Genomic DNA, 18,617 nt, shown 5'->3' with positions numbered 1-18,617 from the left:
ACAGCCTCTTGATATTTGGCATACAGCATTGACACATGGTCCCATACTGTGGGATTCGATTTTAGGTGTGTAGCTCATCCACTTCCTGTATACCCTACTGAATTAAATTTTCGACATTAATGGGTCAATGAAAATTTTTTTTCAAAACATCACAGCCTCATGATATTTGGTGTACAAATGCAACCCGGCCTTTTCTGTCTTTGACCCATTTTTTTAGTTTGATTTTGTAAAAAGCTCTAAGCTCAAAATCTGTTCGTGGAACCATCAAGTAATGAGCAATGAGTGTAAAGTTTCTTGCTCAATGAAACAATGACTTACGGCACTTGCCCATGACAGGGTTTGAACCCATGCGCTGCTAGCGATCATTAGATAACTTGTCCGACGTGTTAACCACTCGGCTATGCTGCCACTTTCTTGGGTATTTGATTCGTCAGAAACCAGCACAGAATCTACACTGACCAATGAAAATCCTGAAATTCGAGACAGAACTCGGAAAACTATTTTTATAACCTCGAGACCAGGCTCTTTACTGTATGAAAGTAGCTCGCTTTTCATACTGAAATCATTAAAAAACAACTAATGGACAGTATCATGTTCAAAGCATGAAAAGTGGCATCCATGGTTAAGGTCTTTGACTTTACTTGCCCCTCACTGCTGTGGGTTCGAATCTAGACAGGCACTTTTGATTCTTTTATATTTGAGGAAGCTATCAGGTTAGCTTACGGAATGTTGGTGGTTCTTCTCAGACACCAGTTTCTGCAATAATAATAATAATAATAATGCAATTAATTAATTATGCGGAAGGGCACCTGAGGTCTTCTTCAAACAATGAAGCTGGAATGTAGCCATATGACCTATACTGTGTAGGTGTAACATAAAACCCGGAACAAACAAAACATAAAAATTCATTACATGTCAGCAGGCTTGTTAATAAATTCATGCATTAACATGTTCTGCATGATAGCTTGCAATGATTTCATGAAGTTACAGGAAATGTGGGGGCTGGAGTTTAGTGTCCTTGTATCCTGTATAGTTAATGTTTTAATTTTTTTTTGTTTTTGTTTGTTTGTTTGAACATGTTGAATACACTTTATTTGTCCTTCCTTATTTGCCGCTTTATGTCATGCTGTATTTATATAATGAGCATTAATTTTACATTTTAGTTGCAGTTTATATGGGATATATTGTTTGTTTTCAATGAATGTTATAGTACTAAAATGTCGCCATTTTGTCTTGTCGATCCATATGTAAGGGTATTTTTTTTGTCTGTATAAGTAAGCAGCATAAATAAGGTGAAAAATATTAGTCAGCTGACAAATTAATATTTAACTGTCCTTATCTTATTATGAATGTTGGGAGACATATATTGCTTTTACTGTCTGTCTGTTTGTCTATCTGTCAATCTGTCCACATTCAGCTTTTCCGGCTTTCACAGGTTAAACTGCTAATCGAATTTCAATGAAACTTCATAGGTTTGATAAGTACCATCCCTAGTTAGATATCACCTGCATGTTTCTGCTTCGCTGCACAAAATGGCAATCAGAGCTGTAAATAGAAAAATCTTGTCTCGCTTTCACAGGTCAAACTGCTTTTAAGATTTCATTGTAACTTCAGAAAAGTGATCAGTATCATTAGTACAGGTGTGCATGGCATCCACACTTTCGGCTGCAATGCACAAAATGGCCATCAGAGCTTTCACAGGTGTGATCAGTACCATACCTTGTTTTGGGAGACATATGTTTTTGTGACAAAAACACCTTCTAGTTAAAATGTCTTTACATGATTCTATTACATGACAACTTATAGTCTGTTAGTTATGCTGGTATATTATGTCTTAGATGTAAAATATTATTTTACTTAAAATGGTGAAAATTTAAATATTTTTTATGCTAAATTTCAGGAGGTGTTCATAAAAATGCTGAAGATGACACACAAACCATCAGAACTGAAGATTTTGTTGACAAATTTCAAGACACCTTAGTATATAGTTCAGGTAAAAATAGAATAAATGTTATACAGTCGAGACTGCCTTAGCGACCCCCTGATTTAAACGACTCCCTGTCTTATCCGACCTTGTTTCAGTACTCCCAACGTATTTTCCTATATAAATGGTCTGAATTAAACGACTCCCTGTCATATGTGACAAGCGACCCTAATTGTCAGGTCCCAATGCAATGTTTGGTCTGATTTAAACGACTTTCACACCTTTTAATTGTCTTTTAAATCAGATAAATAATACCTATTATAACACCCAGAGGGCCAAAATAATTAAGTCCAATTATAATCCAGTAGCAAACAAAGTCTACACACCTCTATCTCAATTACACAGTTGACATGTATAAATGCAGGTATCAAGTGACGTAGCGTCTGTTTATGGGAAGCATGACGCAATCGATTTGTGTGTAATGTACATTATGGCCTGAGTAAACTGGTTAAGACTTGTGTTAGATTTTTTTTTTAATTATAGAGTGCCCACGGAAGATTTTTTAGGCAGCATATTTTTTTTATTTACCTTTCTATGACTGCATAATTAATACGGAAAAATATTCATACTAAACCAGAAAAAGCTTTGGATATGGATATGTTGAAAGATCCTGTAACACAATTTTTCATGGTTTTATTTCATAAATATGATCCTCAAATTAAGATTTGTCAATATTGTAAGTTCAAATAAGCATTATTTATAAAGATATCACCCAATTTAACCGCCTCCGTGGTCGAGGGGTTAGAGTCGATGACTTCTAATCCAGTTACCTCTCTGGCGTGGGTTCGATCCCCGGGAGATGCTTTGGTAGTTTAGCGCGGAGGAAGGTAGTCTAGTACTGGTGTAACTCTCCAGGAACGATGGTTAGGAAACTACCCGCCTATATGACTGAAATACTGTTGAAAAAAGGCGTGAAATGAAGCAAACAAACAAACAAATTTAACATTTAATATAAATAAAGGCCATTAAAGGGAGGTAATTAGAACTTTATTTTCTATGAATTCTAAGTTAAATTTTCCAATACGTAATCAATGCATGTAATTTATTGATTAAATATAATGTGCACAAATATTTTCAGTACACATTTTACATGTTCTTTGATGTTTGAAAGTTGTTTTATTTGCATAATTATATCCATATATATTTTTTTGCAAGTGTTGTGTACACTCTGTAACAATATCAATCACAAAACATTAAGGATCTTTAAGTCACAATGGTATAGAGACAGCTAGATGATACTTAAAATTAATTTTCTTTGAGACTGTATTAAGAGACTCCCTGTCATATGTGACCTTTTTCTGAAGATCCCTTGGAAAGTCACATATGACAGTCTCGACTGTACATGTAAAATTTGAATTTGAAAACCAGTCTATTGATGCAGTAATTTCATTGGCTCAAATTTATCATGTGATTTATTCTTAACCAATCATATTCAAGAAAGACTGGTTTTCAACATGTACAGCAGACTGATATTTTTAAAAGAGTTTTCTGAGCTTATTTAGTTAATTCTTGCTGTCCTATTTTTCGTTAGAGAGTGGTTGTTCAGAAAAAGACAGTATTTTTAGATGTGCAAGCTTTATAGAGGTGATTTGCACTGGTTTTAATCTCTTCTAGATTTAAATAGATTTTGTTTATATATGCAAAGAAGTGAACAGTTGAATGACAATAGGCAATCACAAAGTTTCTCTCCTTTAAGCGACTTAAAGCATCTGCTAGTAATCATGAATGGGTTATTGCCCTTGAAACTTTTTCTCCCTTGCTTTAAATAAAGCATTGAGTCCTTTTTTTATAACTTAATAAATGCAAAATTAATTCAGAAGAAAGCATGAGGCTCAAGTTCTTTCAGATAGTTTACATGACAGCAAGATATTATACAAATTGCCTATTGACATCTTAATTTGATCAAGAACAAGCTTTTTAGTTTTGCTCAAGTTTTTACTACGGGTTAAGTTTTGCTCAAGTTTTTGCTACTGGTTTTAGTTTTGCTCAAGTTTTTAACTTGCTCAAGTTTTTACTATCAGTTTAGTTTTGCTCAAGTTTTTAATTTGCTCACGTTTTTACAACTAGTTTAGTTTTGCTCTTGAAAGTTTTTCCTTCTAGTAATATGTAACACTTGTTGAAATCTGTACATTTTCGAATTTCTTTCATGTAACTTTTAAGTGTTTTTGATGGTTTAAGTTATTTATGTTAGATAGTTTTAAATGTATTTCATTTTCTGATATGAGTTTGTATATTGCCTTTCCCCTTTTAAACTTTCTGAATTTGGTAGTCTTGGTGCAAATCCTTAACCTGGCCCTTAAATATCATATTTAGGGTTTGATGCAAAAATGTCATGTATCCAAAATAAAACAACTTGTCCCTCACAGCTGTGAGTTCGAAACTCACCAGGTAGAAAGCTATCCAGCTTGATGCATGGAGGGGCACCTTATGTCCACTGCCAGTAAAGCTGGAAAGTCGCCATATGACTTTACTGTGTTGGTGCAATGTTAAACCCAACCCCCCCAAAAAAGTATCCAAGAATTTCATGAACAAATGAATGGAATCATTCCATTGAATTTCAGTATCATTAGACATGTGCTTTGGTTTCTAGGCAGTGTAAACATATGTTATATCTTAAGTTTGTGAACATGCATTCATTCATTCATTCATTCATTCATTCATTCATTCATTCATTCATTCATTCATTCATTCATTCATTCATTCATTCATAATATGTATTAAAATCTAGGCACATTAACATACATAAACATTCTAGGCTCATAAATGTACATTAAAGTCTAAGCATATGAACAAATTCTGTGCATGCAGATGTTCATGAAATTGTAGGCCTGGGAACAAACATGAATTTTTAAGACATGTAAATGTGAAATAAATTATTAACTTATGAACAAACATGAAATACTAAGGCCTGTGAACATGAATACCATCTAGACATGTTAACAGACCAATAAATTTTAAGCATTTGAACAAACACAGAATTTTTAGGCATGTACACATTAGATTCTAGGCATTATGGAATATGAAATACTTTTAGGCATACATTTTGTATGAGCATGCATGCAATCTAGGCATGGTAACAATTACATTTACAAGCATTTTAGAAATATCATTGTGTATTAAAATTTAGGCATGTAATAAACATGCATGAAGTCTTAGACATGTGAAGATAAAAATTTGCCGGATAAAACATTTACCGGAATTCAGGCATGTAACTTAGATAAATAGCTACAAACATGCATATTACAAATTGAAAACAAAATATTTTTGCAAAACTTTGCTCCAGCAATGCTTAAGAAATGTCTTTTAAATATGTGACAATGGCAATAATAATTAAAGAAAAGTCAAAGTGATTGACATATTTCAGCAGATGAAGCAGAAAAGTTACGGAATATTGAGGATGATCTCCATAGCGACGGTGGGTCGGATACTGACACTTTACAACGAAAACTTGCCATTCTAACACATACTCCCTTTCACAACAATGTCACAGGTGTCTTGTTATATATACATATACTCTCTACTCCCCAATTGTAATCTCTACTCCCCTTTTATTTTCTCTACTCCCTTTTTTACTCTCTACTTCCTTTTATCTGTGTTCCTCCATTTTTATGGCTTGGCTTTTATTGTAGAATTTAGAGAGTTTTTCCCATATATATGAATACAATATATATTTGTTTATGAATTGTAGTGTATCCAATGTATGCCTCATCTGTTGTGAATAATTCTGTTTCACTTTATTTTTGCTTTTCTTCTGTAGGTTCATTGTATTTGACATATTGCATACAGTCATGTTTTTTGTAGATTCTGGCACTTATACACAAACATGCTAGTATTTTTATCATGCTGCATGTACAAGGGCTGTCCCACAAAGTCATTGATGATTATTGTAGAACAAAAAATTAAGGACCCAAGCCTATCCCACCTTTGCACAAGAGTATCTCCATCAATTTGAAAGAAAAAATGTTTTAAGAAAATGCAATGGTTTACAAGATATCAGTAAGTATTTTTACAAAAGAGCTTTGATTAGTTTGTATTTAAATGCTGTTATCCATGAATTGTTAGGACAGCCTTTGTATTATAAAGCTTTTAGTAATTACCTTGACATCCTAACACTTATTTAGTAGATTTCAGTATTATCACTTTATGCTTCTCATATTATTGTAGAATAGACATGTACAAATGAGCTGCGTCATGACAAAACCAACGTAATGCGTTTGCGACCAGCATGGATCCAGACCAGTCTGCGCATCCGCGCAGTCTGATCAGGATTCATGCTGTCCGCTTACCAACTCTATTACAAGTAGAGAAACTGATAGCGAACAGCATGGATCCTGATCAGCCTGCGTGGATGCACAGGCTGGTCTGAATCCATGCTGGTTACAAACCCATTATGTTGGTTTTGCCGTGACGCGGCTCAAATAATATTTATTTTGTAAATTTAAGAAACATGACCCAAAATTTACATACATCAGAATTATAAAAATATTTTTACCGGGAAGTCACCGGCCAAGGGAAAACTGAAGGGGTGCATGAACTTTTAAACAGAAAAATGAACAATTTTAAAACCGTTGACTTCAGTGTTAATAGGCTTTGCCTAATTTCATATTACTATTTTACATTTTTGAAATCATCTCTTCTTTTCATACAAACTTATTAATTTCTATTTTTATTGATAATTACAAATAAGTTTTCTAACCAGTGTTAAAGTTGTTTCCATAGGGAATAAAAAATATATTCTTTCACACATACACTGTAATGTTCAAACCGTCATAGATTAATTTATTTTCATACAATTTTGCACATATTTTTTGGATGTCCAAACATTTTTCAAGAAAAAAAAAATGTTTTAGTTTGGTAAGTCCAACAAAATATAACTTTTTGATATGTTTTAACTGGGACATAATATAATAGGACAAGTTCTGTCCAATCAGGGGCACACCCCCACGTTAAATGTCTTGTTGATTGAAGATAAAAAGTAAAAACATATACAAGTAAAATGGTTTCCTGCGGTGAACATTTTAATGATTTAAATGTCTTTCATTTAACTTTTTTCAACATTATTTGGGGTGGGGGGGGATCAATAAACGTTTGTATCAGGAATATAGTTGACAATTGAATAGAAGAAGGTCTTTGGAAACTGATAACCGTTGAAGACCGGAGAAGGTCGAACATAAAACAATTATTTCTTTTTAAGAAAATGATTAAATAGGCCTTCCCTTTTTATGAATAATTCCGTGCAAAAAAATAAATAAAGTAAACACACAAGTTTACGCAGAAAATATCTCTATTTATTATGGCAGATGCCACTACGAATATTTTAATTTTGTATATTTTCAGTATAAACAATTTATTGTTTGTAAAATTTGAGATAGATATTAAAGAAACATTGATAATTTTCAAACACATTCAAGTTTTTCCACCTTAAACGGTAAAATAATTATAGAAAATTAGAAATATCAAGCAATAGTTTTTTGTTCTTAATTATGTGTAATTCAGACTAATTCCCTACAGGTAAATCCGTAACGTACCGGCAAACGGTATTTAGCTAGGTTTTCGAAAAGGTCAATTAACCAATCATGTATGGTTTACAGATCACATGCTCCTCCATGTACAGAAAACAGGTCACGACTGCTCCTCCATGCCTCAAAAGTTAAACGCGTACCAATACCCTGCGGGCTCCAGACCGCAGGGAATAATTTTATATTATTATATCAATGAATTAAAGCAATGGCACTGTAGAAACAAACAAATGTTAGTATTTATGTTTTGTTACTTGCCACCTGTCAAAGGTGACTTCTAGCTTTCTGTTCCTTGAAGAGAGACAACTTTTTGTTCTGCAAGGTAAACCACTTTGTTCATCAAGGGGGACAACTTTTTATTTTTTCAGGAGACCACTCAAGGCAGATCTCTTTTTAATTCCCATTTATCAAGAGTGACAATAAAAGATTTGACTGTATAAAAAAATTGTCATTAATTATTTTCTGAGATCATGTTTTCATACACAAATCAATTTTCCATTATTCATTTCCAGGGGGAATATCTACATATTGTCATTAAGGTATTATGTTACCTTCCGTTTTGATCACACCTTGGTGGTACTGCATGAACATTTGTTTGGAAATGCAAGGGAAGCACATTGTTGAATTGCACAGTCATGTCCTTTAATTATGCTAGAAAGTAATGCTGAATAAATTTTTTTTATTGATTTAAGCTACATGCGAAAAAATATCATTTATAAATAGATGAAATGTTCAGATATGAAATTTTATGTTTTTAGTTTTTTAATTGAATATTTTTTTATTTTTTCAATTTATTTTTATTTATCGAAAAGTTGTATGTTAGATAATTCAATATTTTTGTTGTTTTTGAAGCTAAATAAATGCTTAAAAAAAAAACCTATGGTATGAGATCATTTTACTAATATTATATTTGTATTAAATTAAATATATTTTTTATCAATATTAACTGATAGTTTACTAGAAAATTTACATTCATTGAATTGAGTTGTTAATTTCTCTTCTTTTCTTTTCTCCCTTTTTTTTACAGATAACAAATTTATATCCTACTAAGATAGAGTCTTAACATGTAATATAACTTCTTCTATATTGAATTAATACAGATAGTGGTACTAGACCACTTGCAAGACCTCTCATAGAGCGTACAAAGAAGAAACTAGCCAGTTCATTGGAAATAAGGCCCCGCAAAGGTTGTCTGTGTGACCACTTTACACAATAGTTCACCATGTGTTGGTCTTTGTAATATTAAACACTGTATTGACCATGTGTTGTTTTGTGTGACACAATATTTCACAATGTATTTTATCTGTGTGACCTCTAACACAATATTTCTTCAAATATTGGTCTGTGCCACCTGACTAACACAATATTTTACCATGTCTTGGTTTGTATGACATCTAACACAATATTTCACCATGTGTTGATATGTCTTATATTTGACCTCTAACACAAAATTTTATCATGTCTTAGTTTGTGTGACCTCTAACACAATTTTTCACCATGTGTTGATATGTTTTATATTTGACCTCTAACACAATATTTTATGTTTTTTCTGTGTGACATGTAACACAAAATATTACCATATGTTTGTCTGTTTGACCTCTAATAGAATATTTTACCATGTGTTGGTCTTAAAATTTGACATGTAACACAATAATTCACCATGTGTTGATATGTCTTAAATTTGACCTCTAACACAATATTTCACCATGTGTTGATATGTCTTAAATTTGACCTCTAACACAATATTTTACCATGTGTTGGACTGACTGTGACCTCTTACACAATTTTTTACCATATGTTGGTCTAATTGTGACCTCTACCACAATATTTTACCATATGTTGGTCTTAAAATTTGACATGTAAGACCATAGTTTTTACCATGTGTTAGTCTGACTGTGACCTCTAACACAATAATTTACCATGTGTTGGTCTGACTGTGACCTCTAACACAATATTTTACCATGTGTTAGTCTGACTGTTACCTCTAACACAATAAATTACCATGTGTTAGTCTGACTGTGACCTCTAATGGAATATTTTACCATGTGTTGGTCTTAAAATTTGACATGTAAGACCATAGATTTTACCATGTGTTAGTCTGACTGTGACCTCTAACACAATACTTTACCATGTGTTGGTCTGACTGTTACCTCTAACACAATAATTTACCATGTGTTAGTCTGACTGTGATCTCTAATAGAATATTTTACCATGTGTTGGTCTTAAAATTTGAAGTGTAAGACCATAGTTTTTACCATGTGTTAGTCTGACTGTGACCTCTAACATAATAATTTACCATATGTTGGTCTGACTGACCTCTAACACAATAATTTACCATGTGTTGGTCTGACTGTGACCTCTAATACAATATTTTACAATGTGTTGGTCTATGTGACCTCTTACACAATAATTTACCACGTGTTGGACTGACTGCGACCTCTAACATAATAATTTACCATATGTTGGTCTGACTGACCTCTAACACAATAATTTACCATGTGTTGGTCTGACTGTGACCTCTAATACAATATTTTACAATGTGTTGGTCTATGTGACCTCTTACACAATAATTTACCACGTGTTGGTCAGACTGTGACCTCAAACACTATTTTACCATGTGTTGGTCTGTGTGACCTCTAGCACAATACTTTACCATGTGTTGGACTGACTGTGACCTCTAACAAAATAATTTACCATGTGTTGGTCCGTGTGACCTCTAACATAATATTTTACTGAGTTATGTGTTTCAAAACAATTAACCAATAGTAAACATATTTACTATTAATTGCACTGTGTATTTTGAAAATTATCACTGATATATCATACATTTTTCATAAACCACATTTCTTTAAATTAGATAAATATTAACAATTGTACACATATCTCAGTTTTACTAATTTAAAAGTAATAAAATTCTCTTGTTATATTAATTTCAAAAGGTGTAAATGCTAATATATATCTTTAGTCATTTATTTATTATAAGGTAGATTTTTTTACAGAATAGTTTTGCCATGTGATTTTTTTTTTTATGCCACCGCAGCATCTGCGATGCGGTGGCATATAGCGATTCACCTGTGTGTGTGTGCGTGTGTGTGTGTGTTTGTTTGTTTGTTTGTGTGTGTGTGTGTTATATAGATTATATAGTGAACTTCAAAAATCTTCTTGTGAAAAACCACTGGTCCAATTTCAACCAAACTTGGCAGGATTGATCCTTGTGTGAAGGCTTCCAAAGTTGTTCAAGAGAATTTCATTCCATGCAGAAATCTGGTTGCCATGGCAACCAAAAGGAATTATAAGAATAAATTTTAAAAAATCTTCTTGTAAAGACCCAAAAGGCCTAGAGCTTAGATATTTTGCACAAAAGCATTGTCTGGTAGACATCTACCAAGATTGTTCAAATTATAGCCCTGGGGTCAAAATCGGCCCCGCCCTGGGGGTCATTGAATTTCTCTATATGACATATAGTAAAAACGTAAAATACCCTCTTGTAAAGACCCAAAAGGCCTAGAGCTTTGATATTTTGCATAAAGCATTGTCTGGTAGACCCCTTACCAAGATTGTTCAAATGATAGCCCTGGGGTCAAAATCAGCCCCGCCCCGGGGGTCATTGGTTTTCACTATATGTACATATAGTAAAAACTTAAAATACCTTCTTGTAAAGACCCAAAGGCCTAGAGGTTAGATATTTTGCATAAGGCATTGTCTGGTAGACTTCTACCCAGATTGTTCAAATTATAGCCCTGGGGTCAAAATCGGCCCTGCCCCGGGGGTCATTGGTTTTCCTTAGATGTATAAAGTAAAACTTATAGTAAAAACAATTGACAAATGATAGAGGTTAGATATTTTGCATGAAACATTGTGTAGTGAACCTTTAGCAAGATTGTTCAAATTATAGCCCTGGGGTCAAAATCGGCCTCACCCCGGGGGTCATTGATTTTCAATATATACATATAGTAAAAAATCTTATTGTCTGAAGGTACAAGGCTTAGAGCTTTAATATTTGTTAAATGATATAATCTATAGGTACTCTACCAAAGTTGTTCAGATTTTGCCTATAGTGTCAAAATTAGCCCCGCCCCGGGGGCCATAGGTTTTCCTTATATGTATATAGTAAAATTTAAAAATCATCTTCTCTAAATTTATTAAGGCTGGAGTTAAGATATTTTGCATGAAACATTGTGTAGTGAACCTCTAGCAAGATTGTACAAATTATAGCCCTGGGGTCAAAATTGGCTCCACCCCTAGGGGTCATTGATTTTCACTATGTACATATAGTAAAAAAAATGTCTTGTCTGAAGGTACTTTAAGGCTTAAGAGATTTTATATTGGGTATGTAATATCATGGGTCCTCTACTAAAGTTGTTTTAAGTATGCCCCTAGAGTTAAAATTGCCCTGCCCCAGAGGCGATAGTTTTCCTTATATGTATAAAAGTTAAAATGTTGGGTCGTCCGTGGCCGAGTGGTTAAGGTCGTTGACTTCAACCACTTGCCCTCACCGCTGTGGGTTCGAATCCCGACAGGGACTTTGGATTCTTTCGTGTAAGGAAGCTATCCAGCTAGCTTACGGAACGTTGGTGGTTCTACTCAGGTGCCCGTTCGTGCCTGAAATAATGCACGGAGGGGCACCTGAGGTCTTCCTCCACCAGTAAAGCTGGAACGTCGCGATATGACCTATACTGTGTTGATGTGACGTAAAACCCAAAACAAACAAAAAAAATAAAGTTAAAACTTGAAAAATTTCTTCTCTGAATTGACAAAGGCTAGAGGTTAAATATATGGCATGAGACTTTGCGAAGTGAACTTCTACCAAGATTGTTCAAATTATAGCCTTGGGTCAAAATTGGTTCCGACCCGGGGGTCATTGATTTTCATTATGTACATATAGTAAAAAAAAAAAAGTATTTTTGTTTGAAGGTACAAGGCATAGAGCTTTGATGTTTGCTATATAATATCATCTATAGGTCCTCTACCAAAGTTGTTCAAATTTTTCCCTTGGTGTCAAAATTGGCCCTGCCCAGGGGCAGTGATTCTCATTATGAACACATAGTAAAAACAGAAAATAAAACAAATGTTTTCTGAATGGGAGAAAGCTACAGCTTAGATATTTGACTTGAAATGTTGTTTGGTGGACCTGTATCAAGATTGTTTGAATAAAACCCTTGGGTCAAAATTTTGCCTTGCCCAAGGGGAAAGTGACCTACTTTCTTATCCTTTGATGTACAGCAATGAAATTTTGACCATGTGCACAGTTTAAGTTGTAAAATTGAACTTTGATATCAGGTGATCTAGATTTTGATGATGTGACTTACTCTCTTGTCCTTTGATGTACAGCTATGAAATTTGAACCATGTGCACAGATTAAGATGTAAAGTGAACTTTGATATTAGCTGACTTAGATTTTAACAAAGTGTCTTACTGTGTTGTCCTTTGATATAGTCATGAAATTTAGGCTGTGAGAAATATGACCTTCACCACCAAATTAACAAGACTCAAGTGCATTGATATATTCCTACTCTGATCTTTTGTTGGATTAACAATAGATTCAACCACTAATCTGTTGATAAGAATTAGATAGGTCAGGGATCTATGCATTATGACAATCTTCAATTGTATAGAAACAAAAATATCAGTTCCTACACTACTATTTAGTGTTGTATTAATGCACACTACTATTTAGTGCTGTATTAATGCGGTGGCATAGCATTTTTCTCAAATGCAATCTTGTTTTCAGTAAGTGATTGATTGATGGATATGATAATGTTCAGCATGCATGATTGACCACATTTCATGACAACATATCGTTAACTTATATTTCTACTAGCATAATAATATTATGTAAAACTTTTACTGAAATTGTGTTACATATAAGAGTACAATTATTTTTTTGCCAGATTGAGTGCACTATAAAATTCGGTAATTAAAAGCAAATAAGTTGAGTCTCCTTTAGTTTGTGCATACTTTAAAAGAATTTGCAGAATAAAATGTAAATGAACAATTTTGGCTTAAAGGTTAAATATAAATTGCTTTCAATATTTGTGTTGAAATATTTAAAGAGACTCCACTGAGGATTTTTGACATGATGGGACTGGAAATTTATTCTTGGAGATTGTTTCATTTGATGTAGGTCTAGACCAATAACTTGTTTTCCGAATTGCAGATCATTCGCTCTCTCCATATTTACCAGAATGATAATTCTAAGTGTGAAAAATGATCCAAAATTGAAAAACGTTGCTTTGCTAAAATAGCACAAAAATACGATTTGTTTCTGCCACAGTTAATATTTGTAAGAAACTCAAATTTTATATGTTTTTAGGCTGTAAGAACTCAATGGAGTTGCTTTAAAGCCAAATAGTTTGTGTCTTAACCTCTTTCAGCTAGCTGAGTGCTTATAAACATATATACCAAACTTGTTTAAAACATTAAAGCATTTAAAAACGATTTCATAATATTTTGTTGACGAAGCATTTAAAGATTTTCTTAAAATTGTGAAAAAAATATTTTGCTCAAACCATGACTTTATTTTAGAGTTTTAATTATTAAAGAAAAAATGTAGTAGAAAATCAGTAGAAAAAGATCGATCTAAGATCTTACAAATGCAATCATATGATTGGTCTATCTCAGAACTATGCATGAATTATAAAATTATACAATTTAGACAGTTACATATTGCTTTTAATTATAATATATATAAGTTTTATGTTTTTGAACTTGCAAGATAATGCTTCACTAAGACTAAATGGTGTTGCATTCTTTTTAGTTTAAATATTTCAATTTTGATATTTAATTTCTCTGTATAAAATATTACACTGAAGATGAATTATATTTTGAAGTTAGTCATGAGCTATTACTATTTTTCAGCCGCAGGTCCTGGCACACCACCTGTATATCCTAAGCCGACGCCCACGACATCACTTCCACGCCCCTCAACTAGATCCGCCCTTAAATTTACACCAGGTCATGCCAGTGATGCTGATTCAGTCAAAACAGAAGATTTCGAATATAAATTTAAGGTAAGGATGATAATAAAAAATTTTCATTATAATACTTTACAACATAGTTTTTTTTGTTGGGTTTTATGTACAGGTTATATGGAGATTTAATTTCCAGCATTATTCCAGGCACAAACAGGCACCTGAGTAGAACCATCCACGTTATGTAAGCTAATTAGCTCCCTCTCATGAAGTCCGCCTCCGTGGCCGAGGGGTTAGAGTCGATGACTTCTAATCCAGGTACCTCTCTGGCGTGGGTTCGATCCCCGGGAGATGCTTTGGTAGTTTAGCGCGGAGGAAGGTTGTCTAGTACTGGTGTAACTCTCCAGGAACGATGGTTAGGAAACTACCCGCCTATATGACTGAAATACTGTTGAAAAAGGCGTAAAATGAAACAAACAAACAAACAAACCCTCTCATGAAAGAATCCAAAGTCCCTGTCGGGATTCAGACCCAAGCATTGAGGGGCAAGTGGTTTGAAGTCATCAACCTTAAGCACTCAGCCATGATTGCCTTTACAACTTACTTACAAGTTGTGCAGAGTTGGCTGCTACTGTCCTACTGACAGTGTCAGATTAACACTTGGCTTGATAGCAGCAACATATTCTACCCATGTGACCAGTGCAGACCAAGATCACCATATGACCTATACTGTGTCACTGTCACTTCAAACCCATTGAAAACAAACAAAAAAAACAATGGAAAATCTACAGGAACCAACAACAGATTAATAATATCTGTCATATGTTGCGGTTCGGACCGGAATATCCGTCCCGAGGTGACCCACCCATTGGCGGGTTACCAAGGGACGGATATTCCGATCTGAACCGCAAACATATGTCAGATATTTTTTCTTGCATATTCTTAAATATTTCATTATATTTTAAATTCTTTATCTTTATTTTCAACGCAAATTTATATCATTACAGACGTAACTATTTTCTTACAACAGCGTAACTATGAAATTGCAACTTCATTCATAACGGGAAAGTGACGTCATCCTAAGCATGCCATTGTACAACACGCGACTCATCTGGCACCCCCCATGCCAGATGAAATTTCCGACACACGAAAACGCCAGTTTGCTATACAAGAAATAGCCAAGTGAAATAGTCAATGACCAGTCAATGACCATCATTCGGCACAATTTGGCCATCTATGTGTTGACCCATCAAACTATGACCATAAACCACCCTGTATGAATTTGGCCACATCCCCTGGTCAATGATTATTGACTCTCTTATATTTCAAGATACCTTGTGAGGTATGACAACTTGAGCATTGACCTACAAAAAAAACATGATGTATATTCTTAGCATACTTTAAACCTTATTTGCAATAACTCCATTTTTATATCTTGTAAATATTTTTTTTTATTTTTAAATTTTACTATCAGGAACGGAATATTGGATTTTCTGAATTCCATTATATGGATAAGTTGTTAATATGATAAAACCCCCTTGTTCGACATGTCATAGATTTGATAATCATATGTTAGCTCGTTTGGTGGTGAAATACTACAATCATATGTCTGTAACTATGTGTTCAGATGAATACGTTGAAACAGGTTTACATTTTTTGAGCTTATCATTTACATTTATATGTTTGTACAAGACAAGGAGCTTGTCATTAGTGCTACAATATTTTCTTTTGCTGTTGACCTTTTCAAAATGAAGATATCAAATGTAAAACATTATCAGAAAAGGCCAATTTATTTGGCTTATTACTTCAAACCACTTGCCCCTCACCATTACAGGTTCAAATCCCAGGGATGTTGGGAAGCTATCCCGCCAAGCTTACTGAATATCGGCAGTTTTTTAGGATCCTACTGGTACCTGAAATAATGCATGGATGGGAGCCTGAGATCTCTACCTCCACCAGTAAAGCTTGGAAGTCACAAAATATGACCTTTACAATGTCGGTTCTGCATGTATGTAAAAAAAAACAAAAAAAACAAACAAACCGCAATTTCGTTATTTTATTATTTCCCTTGCCAGGTCTGCTGGCTGCTAAAGAATCATTTATTCAACAAGTGCATACCAGGAACAGCCTGTGCTGCCTGATTATGGTCTGCACTGTTCTCTTTTCAGTCAGAATATATTTTGTAGTTTTCCCTAAAATTGATTATTTTGTAGTTTTCCCTAAAAAATGATTAAATAGTTTTGTCCAGATTGATAAGTGGACATTTTTAAATGGACAAGTTCATTAAGGATGTTTAGCGAAGGGATTTTAAGGATTGTATTTTTACTTATCATAGATGCAGTAAAGATAAGTTCATGACCTATTATTCCCCTGACATATGCAAAATTTATATCTTAATTAGACTTTTCCATCTTTCAACCAGTGAACAAAACCATTAATCAATTATAGGGAAAATTTCAAATTATGTAATGACTGAATAGCAAAATAATGCAGACCATTAATTTGGTCTGGACTTGGACTGGTCACATTGGGGATACAGACAAAAGCCCCCCGGACAAAAGCCCCACCATCTAAAAATGACAAGGTGGACAAAAGCCCCCCATGAAATTTACACGGACTGGGGGAGGGCAGGGGGGGGCCTTTTGTCCTACCTGTATTTTTGAAGGATTTTGTCCTATGTGTAAATTTAATGGGGGGGGGCTTTTGTCCACCTTGTCATTGTTAAATGGGGGGGGGGCTTTCGTCCAGGGGGGGGGAGGGGCTTTTTGTCCTACACTAGTCACATTGGTATATTCAATTGCTGTTGCAAAGTTGGGGATACAACTTGTATATAGCTAGTTTATACTTGACACTGTAGTCATTGTCATCAGCCTTTTCTGTAAAAATTGACTGAATATTTTTTCTTAGTTTTAATTGTCTATTGATTTTGTTTCATATAGAACATGATGATAAATCCTGGAGGGAAGAGACAAGAAGAGAGTGACCTTGAATCTGTTAGCAATGACCCCATTCATACCAAGGTCAAACAACTTCTTAAAGCTACTGCAAAGTGTGAGTAAAAATCTGCCTTATATAAAAGTTGTTTGTGTCAGCATGCATTAAAAATAAATGGAAAAAACTGTTCCCTTTTGCTTGAATTATATAATTATACATGTATATTTTATAACCAGAAAGAGAACTGCATGCATGTGACTGTTATATATACTGGGTTCAGTGGAATTAAGAATTAAGTCAATATAATATCTGAATTATATTTAAAAAAAAAAAAGAACAACAACAAAAAACAGGAATTTAGTTTATAGTTATTAATCTTCTTAATCCTAATTTTTGAGTTTTTATACGAAGAAAATTTTACATTTTTGTGGAAAAAAATTGTTTTTAACAATATTGATGAATTAAATTTGATTTTAAAATGCACATTTTAAAAACGTTAATGTCTATAAAGCATGAATACAGAAGTATGAATAAATAAATATAGTATTTGTTTATATCCAGCATCTCAAAGAATAGTTACGGATTATAAAAAATCAGGTAGTTTTATTTTTGCTGGGAAATTTTTAGTTCAAAATGCATATTATCCTACACCTTTTTTTTTCTTATTAGAGGAGAAGTTGTGTTATATTAGTGTGTTTTATAGAATAGCTGAATTGATGAATATATTATCATCTTAGTGCAGTAATGGATTTACTCCTTGTATAATTCAATAGGAGATAACCCGTTACTGCACTAAAGTGATGATATAGAGCCTGCCATATATTTTGTGTTTTTTCCCCATTGTATGTATATAGCATTTTATATTATGAGTGTTTTTTATTGCTATGGTTACTATAGATAGCTGTTTTATTTCTATATCACTTTATTAGATTATTTCTTTACTTATATAAAATATATCACATTTTTAGTTCAAAGATTTTGTTTTCTGTTCAAAAATGATAAGGCCTGAATTAAGTTTCAGTTGGGAGGGGGTGGGGGGGGGTGAAGGGAGGAGAGCTTCAATTCAGTTTCAGTTATATCTTTTATGATTGCTTTGAACAGCTTTCGGTTGACAATGGCTTGAATCACTGCTCAAACTCTTAGCCTGGTTCTACCCAAGCAACCAGTTAAGACCAACATCAGCTGCCACATCCTAATAGATAAATTAGCTTTGCCTAGACGGCAGCTTTTGTTTAGCTGGGTACTCATCCAAATATATCTCTTTATAAA

The 18,617-nt window shown here is 33.7% G+C and overlaps 1 protein-coding gene across 1 annotated transcript in view; it reads left to right on the top strand.

The window, feature by feature from the left end:
* The window catches only part of LOC132750012 (trichohyalin-like), a 157,478-nt gene that overhangs the window by 23,371 nt on the left and 115,490 nt on the right, over positions 1 to 18,617 (top strand). Inside the window, exons 7-12 of the mRNA XM_060739962.1 lie at positions 1,901 to 1,993; positions 5,349 to 5,399; positions 8,604 to 8,690; positions 14,362 to 14,513; positions 17,354 to 17,465; positions 17,910 to 17,945. Coding sequence (XP_060595945.1) covers positions 1,901 to 1,993; positions 5,349 to 5,399; positions 8,604 to 8,690; positions 14,362 to 14,513; positions 17,354 to 17,465; positions 17,910 to 17,945 — 531 coding nt within the window. The remainder of the gene's footprint in view (positions 1 to 1,900; positions 1,994 to 5,348; positions 5,400 to 8,603; positions 8,691 to 14,361; positions 14,514 to 17,353; positions 17,466 to 17,909; positions 17,946 to 18,617) is intronic.

The sequence above is a fragment of the Ruditapes philippinarum genome, unplaced genomic scaffold (genome assembly GCF_026571515.1).
Source record: "Ruditapes philippinarum isolate M1 unplaced genomic scaffold, ASM2657151v2 ctg330_1_1_1_1, whole genome shotgun sequence".
NCBI classification, from domain to species: domain Eukaryota; kingdom Metazoa; phylum Mollusca; class Bivalvia; order Venerida; family Veneridae; genus Ruditapes; species Ruditapes philippinarum.
This window is presented reverse-complemented; position numbering and strand designations above follow the sequence as displayed.